Raw genomic sequence first — 17556 nt, forward strand, 5'->3', positions numbered from 1 at the left:
ACTGAAGGTGTCATGTACAAGCAAAACCACCACGGAGTCATTTAGCAAAACAGAGCACGCGTGCGTACACGTACCATATTGCAAACCTCCTTAAAGAGAAATTAATGGGAATGACCATGACATCAAACGTTGACCATGGATATTAGCACTAACAGGACCTGTCTACCCTGCAAAACTAACCGTGTTAAAGCATGGTGGGAAGACCAGCTGTGTTATAACCATTTGGTATAGCCTGGGTGGATGGATCAAAATTTGTTTAAAGCCAGGGCGAATGCACTTTTTTTTTTAACCTGGTTATAAAATAGGTTCGTCCAGCCATACAGGCAGGAGCAAACCATATTAGAACCCACCACATATTCTGTGGCGACTGGCAGTCTTTTGAATGATTATTGTGGTAGCCTCCAATCAGGATCAGAGCCCCATTGTGTTACCTGCTGTACAAACTCATAGTAAGAGAAGAGTGCCTGTTCCAAATACCTTAGAGTCCGTCTGCACAGCAAAGCCAGATCCACAGCTGGCCTGTGCCGGCTGACTCAGGCTCATGGGGCTTGGCCTGAGGGGCTGTTTCATTGCTGCAGGTTCCTAGAGCCTGGGCTCCTGCCCGAGCCCAGAAGTCTACATTGCAATGAAACAGCCCCACAGGCCAAGCCCCTCGAGCCCAAGTTGGCTAGAATGGGCCAGCCACGGGTATCTAGTTGCTGTGTAGACATACCCTTAGTCTCATTTAATACCGTAGATAAACTCTTCCCAACCAGGTTAAACAGCTGTGCTTCAGCAATGTCTGTTTCATAGCATCAATGATCCTGTCAGGGATAGTTCTCTCTTATGCAGGAATGTAGCATTTGCTAAACTGGATTAAACCATCTCAGTCTAGTATCACATCTCCAGCAGTGGTCAATACTTAATACACCTCTCCCCCGATATAACGCGACCTGATATAATACGAATTCGGATATAATGCGGTAAAGCAGTGCTCCGGGGGGGCGGGGCTGCACACTCCGGCGGATCAAAGCAAGTTTGATATAACGCAGTTTCACCTATAACGCGGTAAGATTTTTTGGCTCCCGAGGACAGCGTTATATCGGGGTAGAGGTGTAGAATCACAGAAACGTAGGGCTGGAAGTGACTTCAACAGGTCGTCTAATCCATTCCCTTGTGCTGAGGCAGGACCAAGTAACCTAGACCATTCCTGGCAGGTTTTTGTCTAATCTGTCCTTAAAAACCTCCAGTTGGGCAATTCCATGACCTCCCTAGGTAACCTGTTCTAACTATCCTTACAGTTAGAATGTTTGTTTTTCCTAATATCTAACCTAAATCTCCCTCAATGCTTCAGAGGAAAGCAAAAATCCCCCATAACTCATCAAGTCAATTGTGCAATGCTGTACATATGTGAAAAATTCCCTCATGACCTCTCTAGTGATCAGCTGATGCCGTGGAACACATTTGATTATTTCATGGATAATTAACTACAAATGTTATTGGCCATAAAATTATTTGGTCCTTTTTAAAATCCAAGTGCAGCTTCCATTTGCAGTGAATCCGAATTAATCTAAGATCTTGAGGTGAAGGGTGCAGCGTTTGTTTGTTTGCTGTCTTTATAAACTGCGTATTTCTTTCTTCCAGTGGGTGTATAATATCCTGGAGAAGACGGCTGAGGCTGATCGAATAATCCACGAAAACCCTGATTCTTCCAATGGTTTCGTTCTCATTCCAGATTTTAAATGGAATCAGAAACAGGTTAGCTTCTCGTTTGATCCTCTAGCTCTTTAAAGGGACAATGCCTGTTTCAAAGTAACACACAAGAAGCCTCCTTAGCTGTATTTTTAACCACTCTTGAGATTATTAAAACTGCAGGTTTTAAAAATTAAATGTACTGTTATGATTAATGGTGATGTTAGTTAATTATGTATCATTAATGTAACACTTCACTCTGCTTGACAATGAGAACAGACTGGTCAGTTTCACTTTTGTTTAGTGACTTACTAGTAAACTTCACTTTCTGGTTCTTCTGCACTTACGCAGACATTGCCGGGGCATGTTTAAAGCCAAAGTTATTTGTTTATCCTGACAAATTTCTATTGACTTTTAGATTTTGTAAAACCTCATTTTTGTAAACCTAAATATTAGACATAAATCAACCTGACAGTGTCCCTTTTAATTGATGCAATTAACTTTCCTTCTTTCTAGAGTGTTAACTATTTGCACTTGCATCAAGGTTACTATCATAGCTTGTATCACACAGTCACCTCATAAGCAACTACTTAACCCCTTATGGAATGAATACTCCTCCTTCTGCACATCTTGAAGTTCACAGACCTCAGTCCAGCCTATAATCCTAAATGTATTGGTTCTTATACCAAATATGTTTAATGCGGTACTTTTGTGATCTAGAAACTGCAAGGCCTGGGACCAAATAAATGGAGTTTAAACCCTAAAGCTCAAAATAACAAGACTCCAAGGTTGCAGTCCTGGCTCCATTGAAATCATTGGCAAAACTCCCATTCATTTCAGTGGAACCAGGATTTTGCCTTGGGTTTCTGATCCTCAGAACATTTATCTAGGCTAAGCTGGGAAAGGCTTTCTATTGTTCCACTTTATAAAACATATGGGCCAGGACTGAAAATAACTCATGAGCACTCTGAGTTAATGCTGCAAAATAACGTTATACTCTTATATTCAAGTGTGGTCCAGCAAATAGTGCACCGGACTGGGAGTCAGGAGATCCTATTTTTGGCTTCTTCCCTGACTTGCTGTACAACATTGGGCAAAACACTTAATCTCTGTGTCTTGGTCTTCCCCATCTGTAAAATGGGAATAGTTATACTTATCCATCTTTGACAAGTGCTTTGAGACCTCAGGATGAAAAGTGCTACTTAAAATTAACCATCCCCCTTGCCCCTGGTGAAAATATTTTCATGTAGGAATTCCGAAAAGCGTGAATTCTAGTTCTCTAGAACTGAAACATGTGACTCCAGCCAGGATTAGAAGTGCTGATACCAGCTCCTCTAGAGCAGTGGTTCTCAACCAGGGGTCCAGGGCCCCATAGAGGGCCTCCAAGCAGGGCCGGCATTAGACTCGCTGGGGCCCAGGGCAGAAAGCCGAAGCCCCACCGCATGGGGCTGAAGCCCAGGGCCCTGAGCCCCGCCACCCGGGGCTGAAGCTGAAGCGTGAGCAATGTAGCTTTGTGGGGGGGCCCTGTTGCATGGGGCCCCGGGCAGTTGCCCTGCTTGCTACCCCCTAACGCCAACTCTGGCTTTTATATGCAGAAAACCAGTTATTGAGGCACAGGTGGGCCGTGGAGTTTTTATAGCATGTCGCGGGGGCTTCAGAAAGAAAAAGGTTGAGAACCTCTGCTCTAGAGAGATTAGTTTGTCAGCATCATTGGAACCAGTTCAGATATTTAGGCCAGGTGATACCTAGATTGTATTGTTTTTTCTTGTTTCCTACTCCTTCATTTAAAAAAAAACAAGCAGAAGGCCAAGCAATGTGAGCCCTTCCATTTCATCCCCAAATACTGGCATGTGTAAATACCGTTCTTTCCCACAGGTCTCCACTGTCTTTAAAACTATGGGATAATCTGTTTGGTTTCTTAAACGCAAATTCTGTCTTCTGGCCTCTGCTCTTTTTGGGTGCTAGAAAGCTTGAGACTAGTGCAGTACGTCGGACCCTTTCTGCTCAGTGATCTGCACGTGTGGAAACTGTCGGTAACAGAGCAGCTGCTGAGATTTAAAAACCCATAGAATATATGTAAGAGTTGCCTCAATTAATGATTCACTGAAGCAATAAAAAGATCAAGGAAGCTGTTTAGATTCCATCTCCAATATCTAGATCCCCAAGGATTCATAGCCACTCCCCACAGTGGAGAGCCTGTACAGGAAGTGTGATGAACACTTTGTCTTTGGCCCCGTACGAACCAGGGATTGGTCAATCGCTGTGAATGGCTTTGAACAAGCACTGGGCCATCTGAAGGCAGGTTCATCCCATGTGTATTGGTGCCTTAGGCAAGCCGTTTTTGTCCTGTCCTGCTTCCTTCTGCACTACCTCCCTGGGCCTTCAAAGTGGACTCCTCTAATGTCCGCTCCCTGGGTTTCCCCAGGACCATCTTCCACCTGCTTTCCCCTGACTAGAGCACTTGTGTTCTCACTTGCTTTCTGCCCAGTTGGACAGCCTCCTCCTAATGCACATTTTGGGGATGAGCTCCTAAAGTGCTTGGGTTTCTGGCCCCTCTCTGTTATTTAAAATGGGGATAACAATTGCCTGCCTTGCATGGGGTATTGTGAAGTTTAGTTTCATTAATGCCTGCAAGACACCTGGGGATCCTTGGATGGAAGTTGCTCTAGAATTGCAAATTGCCCTCAAATTCTTAGGACACTGTTGGCATTAGACAAATAATAAATTATTTTATTTTGAGAAAATGCGGCTTCAATAGGGACATCCCCTAAGAAGTGGGAGGAAAAGAATAGAGTCAGAACACTCGTCATAGAGCCTTTGTTACAAACTACGGTGCACTGCATGCTCTCATGCAGTCAACAAGTTGGATACGCAGTTCATAGTCTTGCCCCCAGAAAGAGCAGAATGATGTACTTCAGATCAGCTGACTTGTGGGAAGTTCAGGGATGTGCAGTCAGGAGAGAATATCTCTAGGAGAAGACAGACACCCGGTGTAAATAAATTACAGGCTGAAAAACACCAAACGAGTTGGAGTCCAATGCATCTCGAGTCCTACAAGGAGTATATCGCATTAAACTTGCTATCTGGCATAACAACCATTTCAGCAGTGATTCTTCAAAGCACTCATCTGTTCTGAACTGTCTGATTTCGATTCATCCAATCGGCACACGTGGCAGGCTCCATCCCAGAGCCTTAAGCCACTAAATTAAATTACGTCAGCTCCACATGGCTCCCAGTAGGGCTGTCAAAGCATCTCTCGAGCTAGGACTTAGAAGCCTGCTCAGTAGGGTTCTGTTCCGCTAACGTAGCACTTTAATTGAGGCTGACGCACGGATGGACCTTTTAATTATTTCAGGCTGGTGGGTTGCAGCAGGAATTCTTCCTTTGTTTGTTTGTTTACTCTTTGAAATTGTTCTGAATGTCGGTGACCTCAATAAAATGAACAGAAGCTGCTAACGTTCCTCGCTGTCAAAATGTGAAATCTGCACACTCTTTTTTTTATTTTTTATTTCCCCCCCCCCCCTCCCCACCTAAACTGGATATCTAGAACTGTGATTTCAGCATCAGCATCTGCAAGGCTAGAGTCTTCCAAAACGTTGCATTCTCTGTGTGTAAAGAGAAGACTGGAGCTGTTTGTACACCGCATAAACAATATGTACAGTTTGTGCAGTGTACATATTGCTGGCTATTGCTCTGCTGGGGAGAATTTGACCTGCCCAGTTGTGTGTAATCGTGTCTTTCTCTAGCGGCTGGGGACCCACAGAGTTTATAAGCCTTAGTATAATTACAGATAATGGGCAGGTTCCATGGTTAAGGTGTTTGGGCTTTACACAGGTTCAGAGTTCAGCTGACATCTATAAAGCCTAAGCGGTCATAGGGCCAGATTCTTAACGGTGCCGCTGCATTGACTTCAGTGAGACCACACCGGTTGATGTTAGCTGGGAATCTGGACCACAGCATGCTCTGTAAAGGATGGTTACAAACTCCATGTGGCCACTGATTTATTACACGTCTGCATGATTCTCTTTGCTCTGACCACTCCCCAGCGGCGGCAAGTGGACAGAGCTACAGACCTCCCTGTGTAATTGTAACTTTCAAATTGCAATTGTGGGTGAAGTTCTGTTCCAGCCCAGTGATGTCAGGGAAATGGGAATTCCCACGTGGACAAGCTGAGTTTTCCAAGTGTTTGAACTAGTGCAGGGAGTGCCTCTAATCATCCATTTCAGCTGCTGAGGTTTGGATTAGAAGGAGCTTTTCCAGGCTCACCAGGCCATATATAATGGGAGCAAATTGATACCTAGGAAATACAGTAGCTGTTGTTTTGGCCTGCATTAAGGAATGCGTTTTAGTTAAACATGCTGCTAAAAGCCCGTTTTAGATCTCTCTAACCATTCACTTCTTCTCAAACCCACAGGAGCCCTGAGGCGTTGCCTGAAATGTTGTACATTACATCATCCAGAGGCTTTTTAGCAACAGGCTTATTTATTTCAAACAGCAACATACAGATGTTGTTCTAAGGAGAAGAGAGAGATTTGCTTTGCTTCTGTAGTCCAGGTCCAATAGAGAGCCCAGGGTGATTTTAATAAGCCTCAATAATATGCTGTCTTGTCTAGGAGCTATAAAGTGAACTCACTGAGCTAACTAGGTCAGCCTGAGAATGATAAATAAGTGTCGAGTAATGAAAATCACTTCGTGCCTTGGAAACGAAAAGATGTAATTGGAAGTGTGATGCTTTGGGTGTCTGCGCAGGCATCTTGAGAGCCATATTCTCAAATAAACTGCTCTTTCAGAATAGCCAGGTGGAATTATTTTAACAGCAAAAAAGCAGAGAGGATCTTAGACATCTAAATTATTTGTTCTATACACACATGTTGAAGGTACCTTAGAGAGTAGCTAACTCAGTTCAAGGAGCACAAGCTGTAGGACCCTACAGAAAGGGAATGTTTACATACATGAAGGATGACACTTTGGAAGCATGGGGCAGCTGATAGCATGTGCTACAAAAGCTGTGTTCTGTAAAGCGTTGTCATCCCATGGTAGAAAACATGCAGAATATAGATGGGGTTTTAGATGTGGCTCTATATGGGCCCCCAATTTCAGCTGCGGTCTCTTGATGCTACTGGAATACAAATAATCATTAATAATAGTATGCATGTATGTTCTGACAAATCAGAACTTTACAACTGTTTTCATGGCCAGTACAGCCCTTGAAACTCAATAAGAATCTTGAGAGAACATCTGTGTATGTGCGTTACCCTGTATGTAATACCTAGCCAAAAAGATTTTTGTTTCTTTCCATTTATAATGACTTATGTCCATAAAGGTGATCAAATGTTTGTTTCACCAAGTACCTTGGGCAATGCTGGAAGCCTGGCTGATCATCTTGTAGATGAGATGTAGCCTCACTATACTGGTATTGTGAATTGACTCATTAATTCTTGAGAGATGAGTTATTTAAAGAACCAAAGTGATTGGAAACTAGCCCAGTTTGTAATATTCAAGCAGAAACACATGAGACCTTTCCATTTTGAAATCTAAAGTTACGCTTTTGCCCTTTTGAATTCTTAGAAAAATCTCCTTCTTATCATCTGTTCACGGGGACACGTTGCTCTCTTGTCCTGCAGGGAGACAATGCTTCGAGCAAGTGGCTGGGAATATAGGCTCCTGACTTCTATTCCCAGTTCTCCCATTGCCTCACTCTGGCTTTGGGCAAGTCTGTGCCTCGTTTTACCCAGCTGTAAAATGGGAGTCATTGTGACACTCTATATCTCGGGGGAACACCCTGCACCTCCATGTTCATCCTTATAATATGATTCTGTGGTATCCAATGCAAAGTTGGTCATGTTGGGTGTCTTTGGAAGGCTCATGATGCACTGAGCATTGTTGTTATAGTAATGTTATAGGTTGTAATTTCATGTATATAGTTATGAGGCTGAAAATGTGTCCGCATGGCTTAAAACAAACCCAGGCAAAACTCTCCAGGAACAGAGGGGCAGTTTACACCTCATCGGGGCATGTATGTGACAAACCCAGCCCAGCCTCACAGGAACCAAGGACACTGGCCTAGGCAGCAACAAAGGATCTGTTGGACTCTCGAGTGAGTCACCCCCCTTCCCTTGGCCAGTTAGGGAGTACAATGAGGTAATGCTCACCTGACCCTGAAGAGGGTGGGGCAAATCCAAGAGGGAAGAAAGAACATGATAAAAGGGAGAGACATTTGCCATGCTCTTCCTCTCTCTTCCACCTACATCTACAGACATCACCACCCAGCGTCTGAAGCGCTGATCAAAGGGGAGAGCCTGGCTGAAGGGCAACCAGCCAGCCTGTGGTGAGAAGCATTTAAGTTTGTAAGGGCATTGAAAGTGTTAAGATCAGCTTAGAATGCATTTTGCTTTAATTTCATGTGATCAAATCCGACTTGTTATGCTTTGACTTATAATCACTTAAGATCTGTCTTTCATAGTTAATAAATTTGTTTATTCTACCTGAAGCAGTGCATTTGGTTTGAAGCATGTCCGAGTATATGGGGGGAAGATATCTAATATCCTATTTCACAAATACTATTCAGCCAAATCTAGGTGGTAGTGCGATGGATGACAACAGTCCATATCGATATGGGGCAAGACTCCTCTCATACCTGCACTAGTGTAGTTATACTTTCTGTGAAGCTCTAAGACCTAGAATCTCCTGCTGCTTTTTATGTTATATTTTGGTGGTAACAATGTCCTGTCTCTGCAGCTAGATGACCTGTACTTGATAGCCATCTGCCACCGTCGGGGGATAAAGTCACTGCGAGACCTCACCGCTGAGCACCTGCCTTTGCTGAGGAACATCTTGCAAGAAGGGAAGGTGGGTGTTACGACACTTATCTATTCGGCTTCTTATGACCCCCGTCACCTTAGCATATAAGCACCCATCAGGGTCTCTGTTTTACTAGTGGAAGATCAGTTTCGGAACTGCCTCGGTTTCCCATCAGCAGGGAATAGCAACCAATTTCACCCTGCTGATGCTGGCTTCCCGCTAGTGAGGTTTTAGGGAGTCAACCTGGGCTTTCATGACAGCTGTTTGCTCAGGGAGCAGACTAGAAAATGTCTGGATATGCTGCAAGCGGAGTTCACAATTTCTCCGCATGGGGTCTTGTCCGGAGTGTTTCATACCCACCAGCTTACACACCCCGGGCCTGCATTTACAGTTTCGTACTCCAGCTGCACCTATTCTGCTGGGGACAGTAAGTTGCTGTGATTAATTTTCTGCTGTCAGATGTCACTGACAAAATGAAAAGTGACTCTTTCTGTTAGACCAGATGTTGGAAACGGGGTCCCCACAGCAGCTGCTACCCAAATGGAAACACAAAGTGGAGGAAATGGCTTAGAAGTGTAAGGATCCAGTTTGAAAGAGCTCTGCCTTTACTGCATACCTGGCATGTTCCTTCCCACCCCAGAGGTGGCTGCAATTCCAGTGATACTGAGTGCCGTTTGTGAAGCTCTTGGGGATGAAAATTGTTAGGTAAATACTAATTTATGCATAAATGTGGCTGCCCTGCCGGGCACCACCCTTAAGGCCTGTTGTGTCGCTGTATATGATGCGCCTGGTGGTGCTTCTGTGCTAGAGGGAGAAACTAGCAAAGGAAAAAGATAAAATCTAAGGGCTGGTCTACACTGGGGGGTGGGGGGTGTCGATCTAAGATACACAACTTCAGCTACGCTATTTGCATAGCTGAAGTCGAAGTATCTTAGCTCGACTTACCTGGCCGTCCTCACGGCGGCAAGTCGACCGCCGCGGCTCCCTCGTCGACTCTGCTTACTCCTCCTGCCGAGGTGGAGTACGGGCGTCGATTCGGGGATCGATTTATCGCGTCTAAACGAGACGCGGTAAATCGATCCCCGATAGGTCGATTACTACCCGCCGATCTGGCGGGTAGTGTAGACGTGGCCTAAGTGTGATGCAAGATTTATTCACTAGAGGCGAGAGGCATTACAGCGGACCTGCTTGAACTGCTTCAGGCAGTAATAAGAGCTCTGTGCGTAAGAAAGCAACATGTCTCTTTAGGGCCATGGGAAGCATTTTCTGGTTTTCTCCCTTCACTCTCCCTGCTCCCATTGGACATAAGCAGGGAGTCGCGATTGTCTTGCCAGCCTGCTTTCTCTCCTGAGGTCAGAACACAGAGCTCCAAAGGCTAATGTGCTCTTCCATAGCTTTCCCAGTGTCCTCCTCGTGGGACAAACCCAATCTGCAGCTCCCAGTTCTGTGAACATGACCCAAGAAGAGCAAAAGGTTCCTCCAGCTTCAGAATTGCAGCCAGGACAAGGATTCTCCATGGCAGACTAGTGCATTTCTTATGCTGGGATGTTGAGTTTTGATCACAGCAGCTCATCCTAAACTGGACTGGGCTCAAGCTCTTGGTAGAGTCTGTCTCAAGGCCTAGAGCAGCAGCGTCCATCTTTACTGAATTCAGCCTCCCACCTGATTATTGTCTCTTGGCTTCCAAGTCACTGCATTAGCTGGCTCTGTGGAACAGCCATGGAGAGACGGTGGATGTAACCCTGGCTGTGACATTACCCATTCTTTGGAGCAGAATCTGATGCTTCTTTTAAAAGAAAACACCCTTTTCCTCTTAGCACCTGGGCTTGGAGTGCTAAAGTCTGAACACACAGTCTGACTTGGAATTGGGATTTTTTAGCCAGAGCCAAGTCAATCCTTCACTGAGACTGTTTTTAGCATGTGCTGTATGAGGCTCCTCTTCCATTCCTTTCCAACGCTGTAACTACAACTGCCCTGGCTTGAGCCACTAGCACTTAGAATGGAGCTCTGGGCCCATCGGAGAAAGCGCACTGCTGCTCTGCAGATTGCTGAACTCAGGATAGCTGCAAGATAGGAAACTCCTGGCTCTAGAGAGGAAAATAGGATGGTAGTGGTTAGAGCAGGGGACTGGGAGTCAGGACAATGCGGTTCTATTTCTTTTTGCCACTTGTGTGATCATGGGCTTCCCCTCTCTGTGCCTCAGTTTCCCCATCTGCAACAGGGGGATAATACCTACTTTGCCAGGGTCTGACAAATGTGCTAGGTAATATGTGAAGTGCTTAGTAGAACTGGGAAACATGCCTTCGAGTCTATTTAGCTTACCAAAGGAAAAGTTAAGGAGTGACATGATCACAGTCTGTAAGTACCTACATGGGGGACAGAAATTTGATGATGGGCTCTTCAATCTATCAGACAAAGGTCTAACAAGATCCAGTGGAAGCTGAAGCCAGACAAATTCAGACTAGAATTAAGACACAGAGTCTTAAGTGAGGGTAACTAACCATTGGAACTACTCACCAAGGATTGTGGTAGATTCTTCTATCATGGGGTGTTTTTTTAATCAAGTTTGTGTCATACAGGAGATCGGACTAGATGATCCCAGGGGTCCCTTCTGGCCTTGGAATCTCTGAATACAAAGTGCTGTACCTCGGTCTGTTTTTACAGCTCTTTCCTGAATGTTTTCACTGCATGGTATGTCTGAACCAAAAGTAGTTCTCCACCCATTTAAATTCTTCTGCGGGCATGTACCTGATGGCCAGTGAGCTTGGCTGGTAACAGGCTTTTGGGCAGGGCTTGGCTTGTAGAGGTGCTAAGCATTATTACCGTGACCCCTGCAGAAACTGCCCATTGGAGTTGGGGGGCAGTTGCTCTCCTGAGTCGAGCAGGAGGTTTGTCCACTGCATTAATAAATTGCTTCTAAACTCATGCCCATTTTTCTGCTCCTGATGATCTTTCTAGGCCCATGATACAGCATGTTCAGTAACAGGGACTTGAGTTTTTTCCCCTTCATTGCACTGGAAATTCAGGAAGTAATTGCACTGGGGAGAGCAGAGATTAATTAAAAGATTGGGTGAGGCATCTTAGTGTTCCCAACCAGCACACGAGCGCAGCATGCTGGAAGGTCCCTGACAAGTTCACTGTTGCTGTTTATAGCTTTAATTACACCGACTGGTAACAGGATCCTGTAACTCACCCAGCAAACTGGAGTGATGAGGCTGGAATGGGGAACAATAAAAGCTGAGAGAATGCACTCTTAAGGGGAAACATGCTGGGTGTGTTATCCAGCCCCCACAACCAACAGGCCTCATTATGGAGGTAGTTAATGGGAAGGAGGCAGCCTTCTGCTCCGCAAACCCCCATTTCATCAAATGGGCTTGTACAGGGCCAGCTCTGGGTCTGTCTCACTGGTGACCTGGTGGGGACAGACTCAAGGGACTTCAGTAGAGTGGCTTTATACTGGCACAGTTGAGATCAGAATCTGGCCTACAGTTACCCCTCTCCCTGTGCTGGGTAGGTGCTGAGCCGGCGCACTTTGCTTTCCTACCCATGAGGCTGTGTCCCGCGCATATGGGCCTGGTGATTTGGGATCACTGCTGGAGCAGGCATCTGCCTTGGAGAATAACATGTATGAGGGGACATGTGCCACTAGGCTCAACTATGTGTGTGGGGTGGTGGCCAAAACTACTCCCACCTCTGCCCCCACAGTGACCTTCAGATTAGTTGGGGAAACTGTGACCTACCCTCCCTTTCCCCCTGCTCCTCTATATGTGGTACTGGGATGCTTTCCCCCACAGCGGACACCATCTCCTCCCTTTCCACCTCCCCCCCTCCCGCTTGCTCGCCTTCTGCCTCCCAGCTTGTGCTTTAAACGTTAGATAACAGCTCAGATGCTCAGACATAGTCACAGCCTTGACATCTGCTCTCATAAATCCTTTCTGGTAAAGCACATGCAGTAAGCTCTCATCTCGGTCTGTTTTTACAGCTCTTTCCTGAATGTTTTCACTGCATGGTATATCTGAACCGAAAGTAGTTCTCCACCCATTTAAATTCTTCTGCAGGCATGTACCTGATGGCCAGTGAGCTCGGCTGGTAACAGGCTTTTGGGCAGGGCTTGGCTAAGCAATGCTTTGGGAGTCTGTTCCCCCCTTTCCCTCCTCTCTAATAAAGCTTTAGTGTGCAGCTGGCCTCTGTCTGCACTGGGTTAGAATTCTCACAGAGACTCTGAGCGGTGGGTTTACAGCTGGGCGGACTGTCGGCCAAGTATCTAGTATTGCATGACCCTGTCCGTCAATTTCCTTCTGCAGGAATCTGAGAAGGGGAAAATATGTAAAAACGTTGGAGAACAAGTTCCTTAGTGTGTAACCAAAACCTCGTCTTCTGTCACTCTCGGACAAGACCTAGAACTGAGGGCTTGATCCCTCATGGTCATTACAGGTCCCATGGCACTTTTTGTAAAGCAGGAGTATTAATCCTGTTGTCCTGGCTAAATTCCAGCCGAGTAATTGCATTCTGCTACCTGAATCTTATCCCCATCCCCTTGCCGTTTCAGCTGGTATTCTGCACTTTCTGTTCTAAACGATCCACAGCATCGCTATGAACTCAGCTTTTATATTCCACCTCACAGGTTGCTGTATTTCAGCAATTCCTTTGTACAATTTGGAAAGTTTCTCCTGAATGTTTTGAGATCTTTGGATGAAAGGAGTAGTATTGATGTCCCTTGATGTTAATTCACCGTCACAAGAGACTGGGCTAGATCATCGGATGTACCAGTGTGCTTCTATCCAATCCCCTGCCCTTGGATATGATGCTAAAACTTTTCAGTGTATTATTTGGGAGATTAAATTCTCTACCCTTTCTTCCCCAGGAAGCCATATTAAAGCGCTTTGGAGTGGCTGGCTCCCAGCTGCGGATTTACCTGCATTACCAGCCATCCTACTTCCACCTGCATGTGCATTTCACCGCTCTGAGCTACGATGCACCAGGCTGCTCAGTGGAGAGAGCTCACCTCCTGTCGGACGTTATTGACAATCTGGAGCTCGACCCTCAGTACTACCAGAAGCGTACGCTGACCTTTGCCCTCCGGGCAGACGAAGCCTTGCTGAAGAAATTCCAGGAAGCAGGCAAAGCTTGAGATCTCAGGGACTGGAAGTGGGCTGGTTTTCTACCTTTTTATGTATGGATTATTTTTATTGTCTTTGACTTTTTTTAACTCAATTTTGTAAGAATCGGGATTGCGTTCGCCTCCCCGTAGTAACCGTTTCCTGCATTTCTATCAATAAAATGTTGTTTGAGCAGAGACTGTTCATCCAAGTGTCCCATGGAATCACGTCCTCTGTGCTCTGTGGAAAGGTGCACCTAACTTCTATGACAAACTAGAAGCTGGTGGGCTGACTCACAGGGCAGGGGATCAAATAAAGCTCCCAACGCAGCAGAATTTCAGTCCCTTTCTTCGGAGATGGTTTATTTCTGTAAACCAGATCCTGTTTTCCTGGCCCCTTTCCAGGTCCTTGCCCCTGACCCCAGAGTCACCTGCAGGGCTCTCTCCAACAGAGGTGCTTTGTTGATCTTTAATCTAAGGACCATGTAACCTGTAGGCTATCACCTGATCCCTGGTCTCAGACCTATCACTTAGGACATAGGCACCAGCTTCCTCCTTGCCCTGGGGGTGCCCAAACCCCGCTCCGCCCCACGCCCCACCCCCACTCCACTCCTTCCCCCAAGCCTCCGCCCCGCCTCTTCCCGCCCAGTTCTGCCCCCTCTCCCAAACTTGCTCCATCCCTGCTCCTCCCCCTCCTCCCAGAACCTCCTGCATGCCGTGGAGCAGCTGATCACGGTGGGCGGAAGGCGCTGGGAGGCGGGGGAGGAGTTGATTGACGGGGCTGCCGGCAGAGGGGAGACACTGGGGAGAGTGGGGGAGCTGGCTGCCAGTAGGTGCTAAGCACCCACTAATTTTTTCCGTGGGTGCTTCAGCCCTGGAGCACCCAAGGAGTCGGCGCCTATGACTTAGGAGGATAAGTCACAGGTGGGGCTAAACTCATCTCCCTTAAAGGTTTATCCCATTCTGTGATATAAACACCCCTGCATTTTGCAGCAATTCCTCATCAGTTTTAGATAAATGAAAAAAATGAGGATTTTTACTGAATTAAATCTGAAAATGGATAATCTGTAGTGTTGAGATATTTTCACTGTCCCTGCATTTTCTGTGCACTGCAGGATGTACTCATAACACACAATTACATATTAGAAGTTGTGTGGGGAGGAGGAGGGCTTGGCACACGGGGAGCAGTTTGGGATCATGGAACAAACACGTGAGTTGCTAATTTCTGCTAAAATAAGCAGCAATGCAATAGTTAACAGTGCTGGCACTTAAATTGTCAACGGTCGGTTTCAGAGTTGTAGCTAACAGAGAAATAGGGCGGTTCGTGTACGGAAGGTTTTCTTCACAACCCTTTTTTAATGAAATCGCCTGCAAATTTTTACAGCTGGTGAATGGCAGAATACTTGCTTGTAAGTCTTCTGCAATGTCCAGAGTGAAAATCTGAAGGTAGCAAACCCAATAGTCTGTGGGGAGGACAGGGCAACTTGCTATCAAGCAGCAGAGCTATGGGAGGGTGGAATTGCCAACTCAAATCCCCTTATGACTGCTATGGTAATTTCCTGCAATATCCAGGACAAACCTTATTGAAATAAGGATCCCAGGAGTTCTTGTATGAAAAATGCAAATGTTCACGTATTGTAGTGGGATTGTATGTAACGTCTGTAGGAGGGAGACATGGCTCATGTCAACCCTGCGAAGTGTTATGAGCTTCAGCGAACTCTTTTAAACAATGTGCCAGGTAAGAGTGCACTTCTGGTTCAGTGGGTTTCATAGGAAATACTTGGGAGGAGGGGAAGGCAGTTTCTCACCTCCGGACCCAGCCTTTTGAAGCTACGCCCAGAGGAGCAACCCATCGTCTGCTGATCACCTGTTCCCCAAGGCCCCACCCGTTGAAAGGAATGACAGAGCTGTGGGGATGCTTCTTCTGAGCTAACAGCTGTTCCCAAGTTGTGACCACAGAAAACCCCCTTGGTAGAGTTTGAAGGACTGTTCACCTGCTGGAGTTCGGCTGATCTCTGGTAAGCTGTCAGCATGTGTGTAGGTGCTTTTATTGTTTCAATATGTTTTCTGTGTAATGCTTTTGTTTTAAGAATAAATGTGCTTGCTTAGACAGAGCTGTCTGGTAATTTAACTGTGGGCATTTATGCGGTAGCCTCTGAGTGGACGGCAAAGCAGACCTGCTTATCATAGAATATCAGGGTTGGAAGGGACCTCAGGAGGTCATCTAGTCCAACCACCTGCTCAAAGCAGGACCAATTCCCAACTAAATCATCCCAGCCAGGGCTTTGTCAAGCCGGGCCTTAAAAACCTCCAAGGAAGGAGATTCCACCACCTCCCTAGGTAACGCATTCCAGTGCTTCACCACCCTCCTAGTGAAATAGTGTTTCCTAATATCCAACCTAGACCTCTCCCACTGCAACTTGAGACCATTGCTCCTTGTTCTGTCATCTGCCACCACTGAGAACAGCCGAGCTCCATCCTCTTTGGAACCCCCCTTCAGGTAGTTGAAAGCAGCTATCAAATCCCCCCTCATTCTTCTCTTCTGGAGACTAAACAATCCCAGTTCCCTCAGCCTCTCCTCATAAGTCGTGCTCCAGACCCCTAATCATTTTTGTTGCCCTCCGCTGGACTCTTTCCAATTTTTCCACATCCTTCTTGTAGTGTGGGGCCCAAAACTGGACACAGTACTCCAGATGAGGCCTCACCAATGTCGAATAAAGGGGAACGATTACGTTCCTCGATCTGCTGGCAATGCCCCTACTTATACAGCCCAAAATGCTGTTAGCCTTCTTGGCAACAAGAGCACACTGTTGACTCACATCCAGCTTCTCGTCCACTGTGACCCTTAGGTCCTTTTCTGCAGAACTGCTACCTAGCCATTCGGTCCCTAGTCTGTAGCAGTGCATAGGATTCTTCCGTCCTAAGTGCAGGACTCTGCACTTGTCCTTGTTGAACCTCATCAGGTTTTTTTTGGCCCAATCCTCTAATTTGTCTAGGTCCCTCTGTATCCGATCCCTACCCTCCAGTGTATCTACCACGCCTCCCAGTTTAGTGTCATCTGCAAACTTGCTGAGAGTGCAGTCCACATCCTCCAGATCATTAATAAAGATATTAAACAAAACCAGCCCCAGGACCGACCCTTGGGGCACTCCGCTTGAAACCGGCTGCCAACTAGACATGGAGCCATTGATCACTACCCGTTGAGCCCGACAATCTAGCCAGCTTTCTATCCACCTAGTCCATTCATCCAGCCCATACTACTTTAACTTGGCGGCAAGAATACTGTGAGAGACCATATCAAAAGTTTTGCTAAAGTCAAGGAATAACACATCCACTGCTTTCCCCTCATCCACAGAGCCAGTTATCTCATCATAGAAGGCAATTAGGTTAGTCAGGCACGACTTCCCCTTGGTGAATCCATGCTGACTGTTCCTGATCACTTTCCTCTCCTTTAAGTGTTTGATAATTGATTCCTTGAGGACCTGCTCCATGATTTTTCCAGGGACTGAGGTGAGGCTGACTGGCCTGTAGTTCCCTGGATCCTTCTTCTTCCCTTTTTTAAAGATGGGCGCTATATTAGCCTTTTTCCAGTCATTCGGGACCTCCCCCGATCGCCATGCGTTTTCAAAGATGATGGCCAATGGCTCCTTGGCTACACTTGCCAGTTACAGCGCAATAAAGCCTCCCAGAGCGCTGTACCTCACTCCCCGTCCACACTGGCAAGGCACGTACAGCGCTGTGTCTCCGCGGCTACAGCGCTGCTGGTACTCCACCTCCCCGATTGGAATAACAGCTGTTGCGCATTGGCTGAGACGCTGCTGCTCCAGTGTAAATGGGGAGTAACGTTATTATGCACTGATTGACCTCCGGAAACTGCCCATAATCCTTTTAACTGAAGGGTCCTCTCTTGTTTCGTTGTCAACTCCGGAGGAGGAAGTGCCCTTTCAAAGCTCCGTTTCGGGGGCTGCTTATCAAAAAAACAAACA

At 46.4% G+C, this 17556-nt stretch overlaps 1 protein-coding gene across 1 annotated transcript in view; it reads left to right on the forward strand.

Moving 5' to 3' along the window:
- Nucleotides 1–13767, forward strand: part of DCPS (decapping enzyme, scavenger) — a 55229-nt gene extending 41462 nt beyond the window's left edge. The window contains exons 4-6 of the mRNA XM_065417169.1: nucleotides 1624–1737; nucleotides 8410–8520; nucleotides 13337–13767. Coding sequence (XP_065273241.1) covers nucleotides 1624–1737; nucleotides 8410–8520; nucleotides 13337–13603 — 492 coding nt within the window. The 3' untranslated portion in view covers nucleotides 13604–13767. The remainder of the gene's footprint in view (nucleotides 1–1623; nucleotides 1738–8409; nucleotides 8521–13336) is intronic.
- Nucleotides 13768–17556: the final 3789 nt, after the last annotated feature.

This window comes from Emys orbicularis, chromosome 15, assembly GCF_028017835.1.
Source record: "Emys orbicularis isolate rEmyOrb1 chromosome 15, rEmyOrb1.hap1, whole genome shotgun sequence".
In the NCBI taxonomy this organism is placed as follows: Eukaryota; Metazoa; Chordata; order Testudines; family Emydidae; genus Emys; species Emys orbicularis.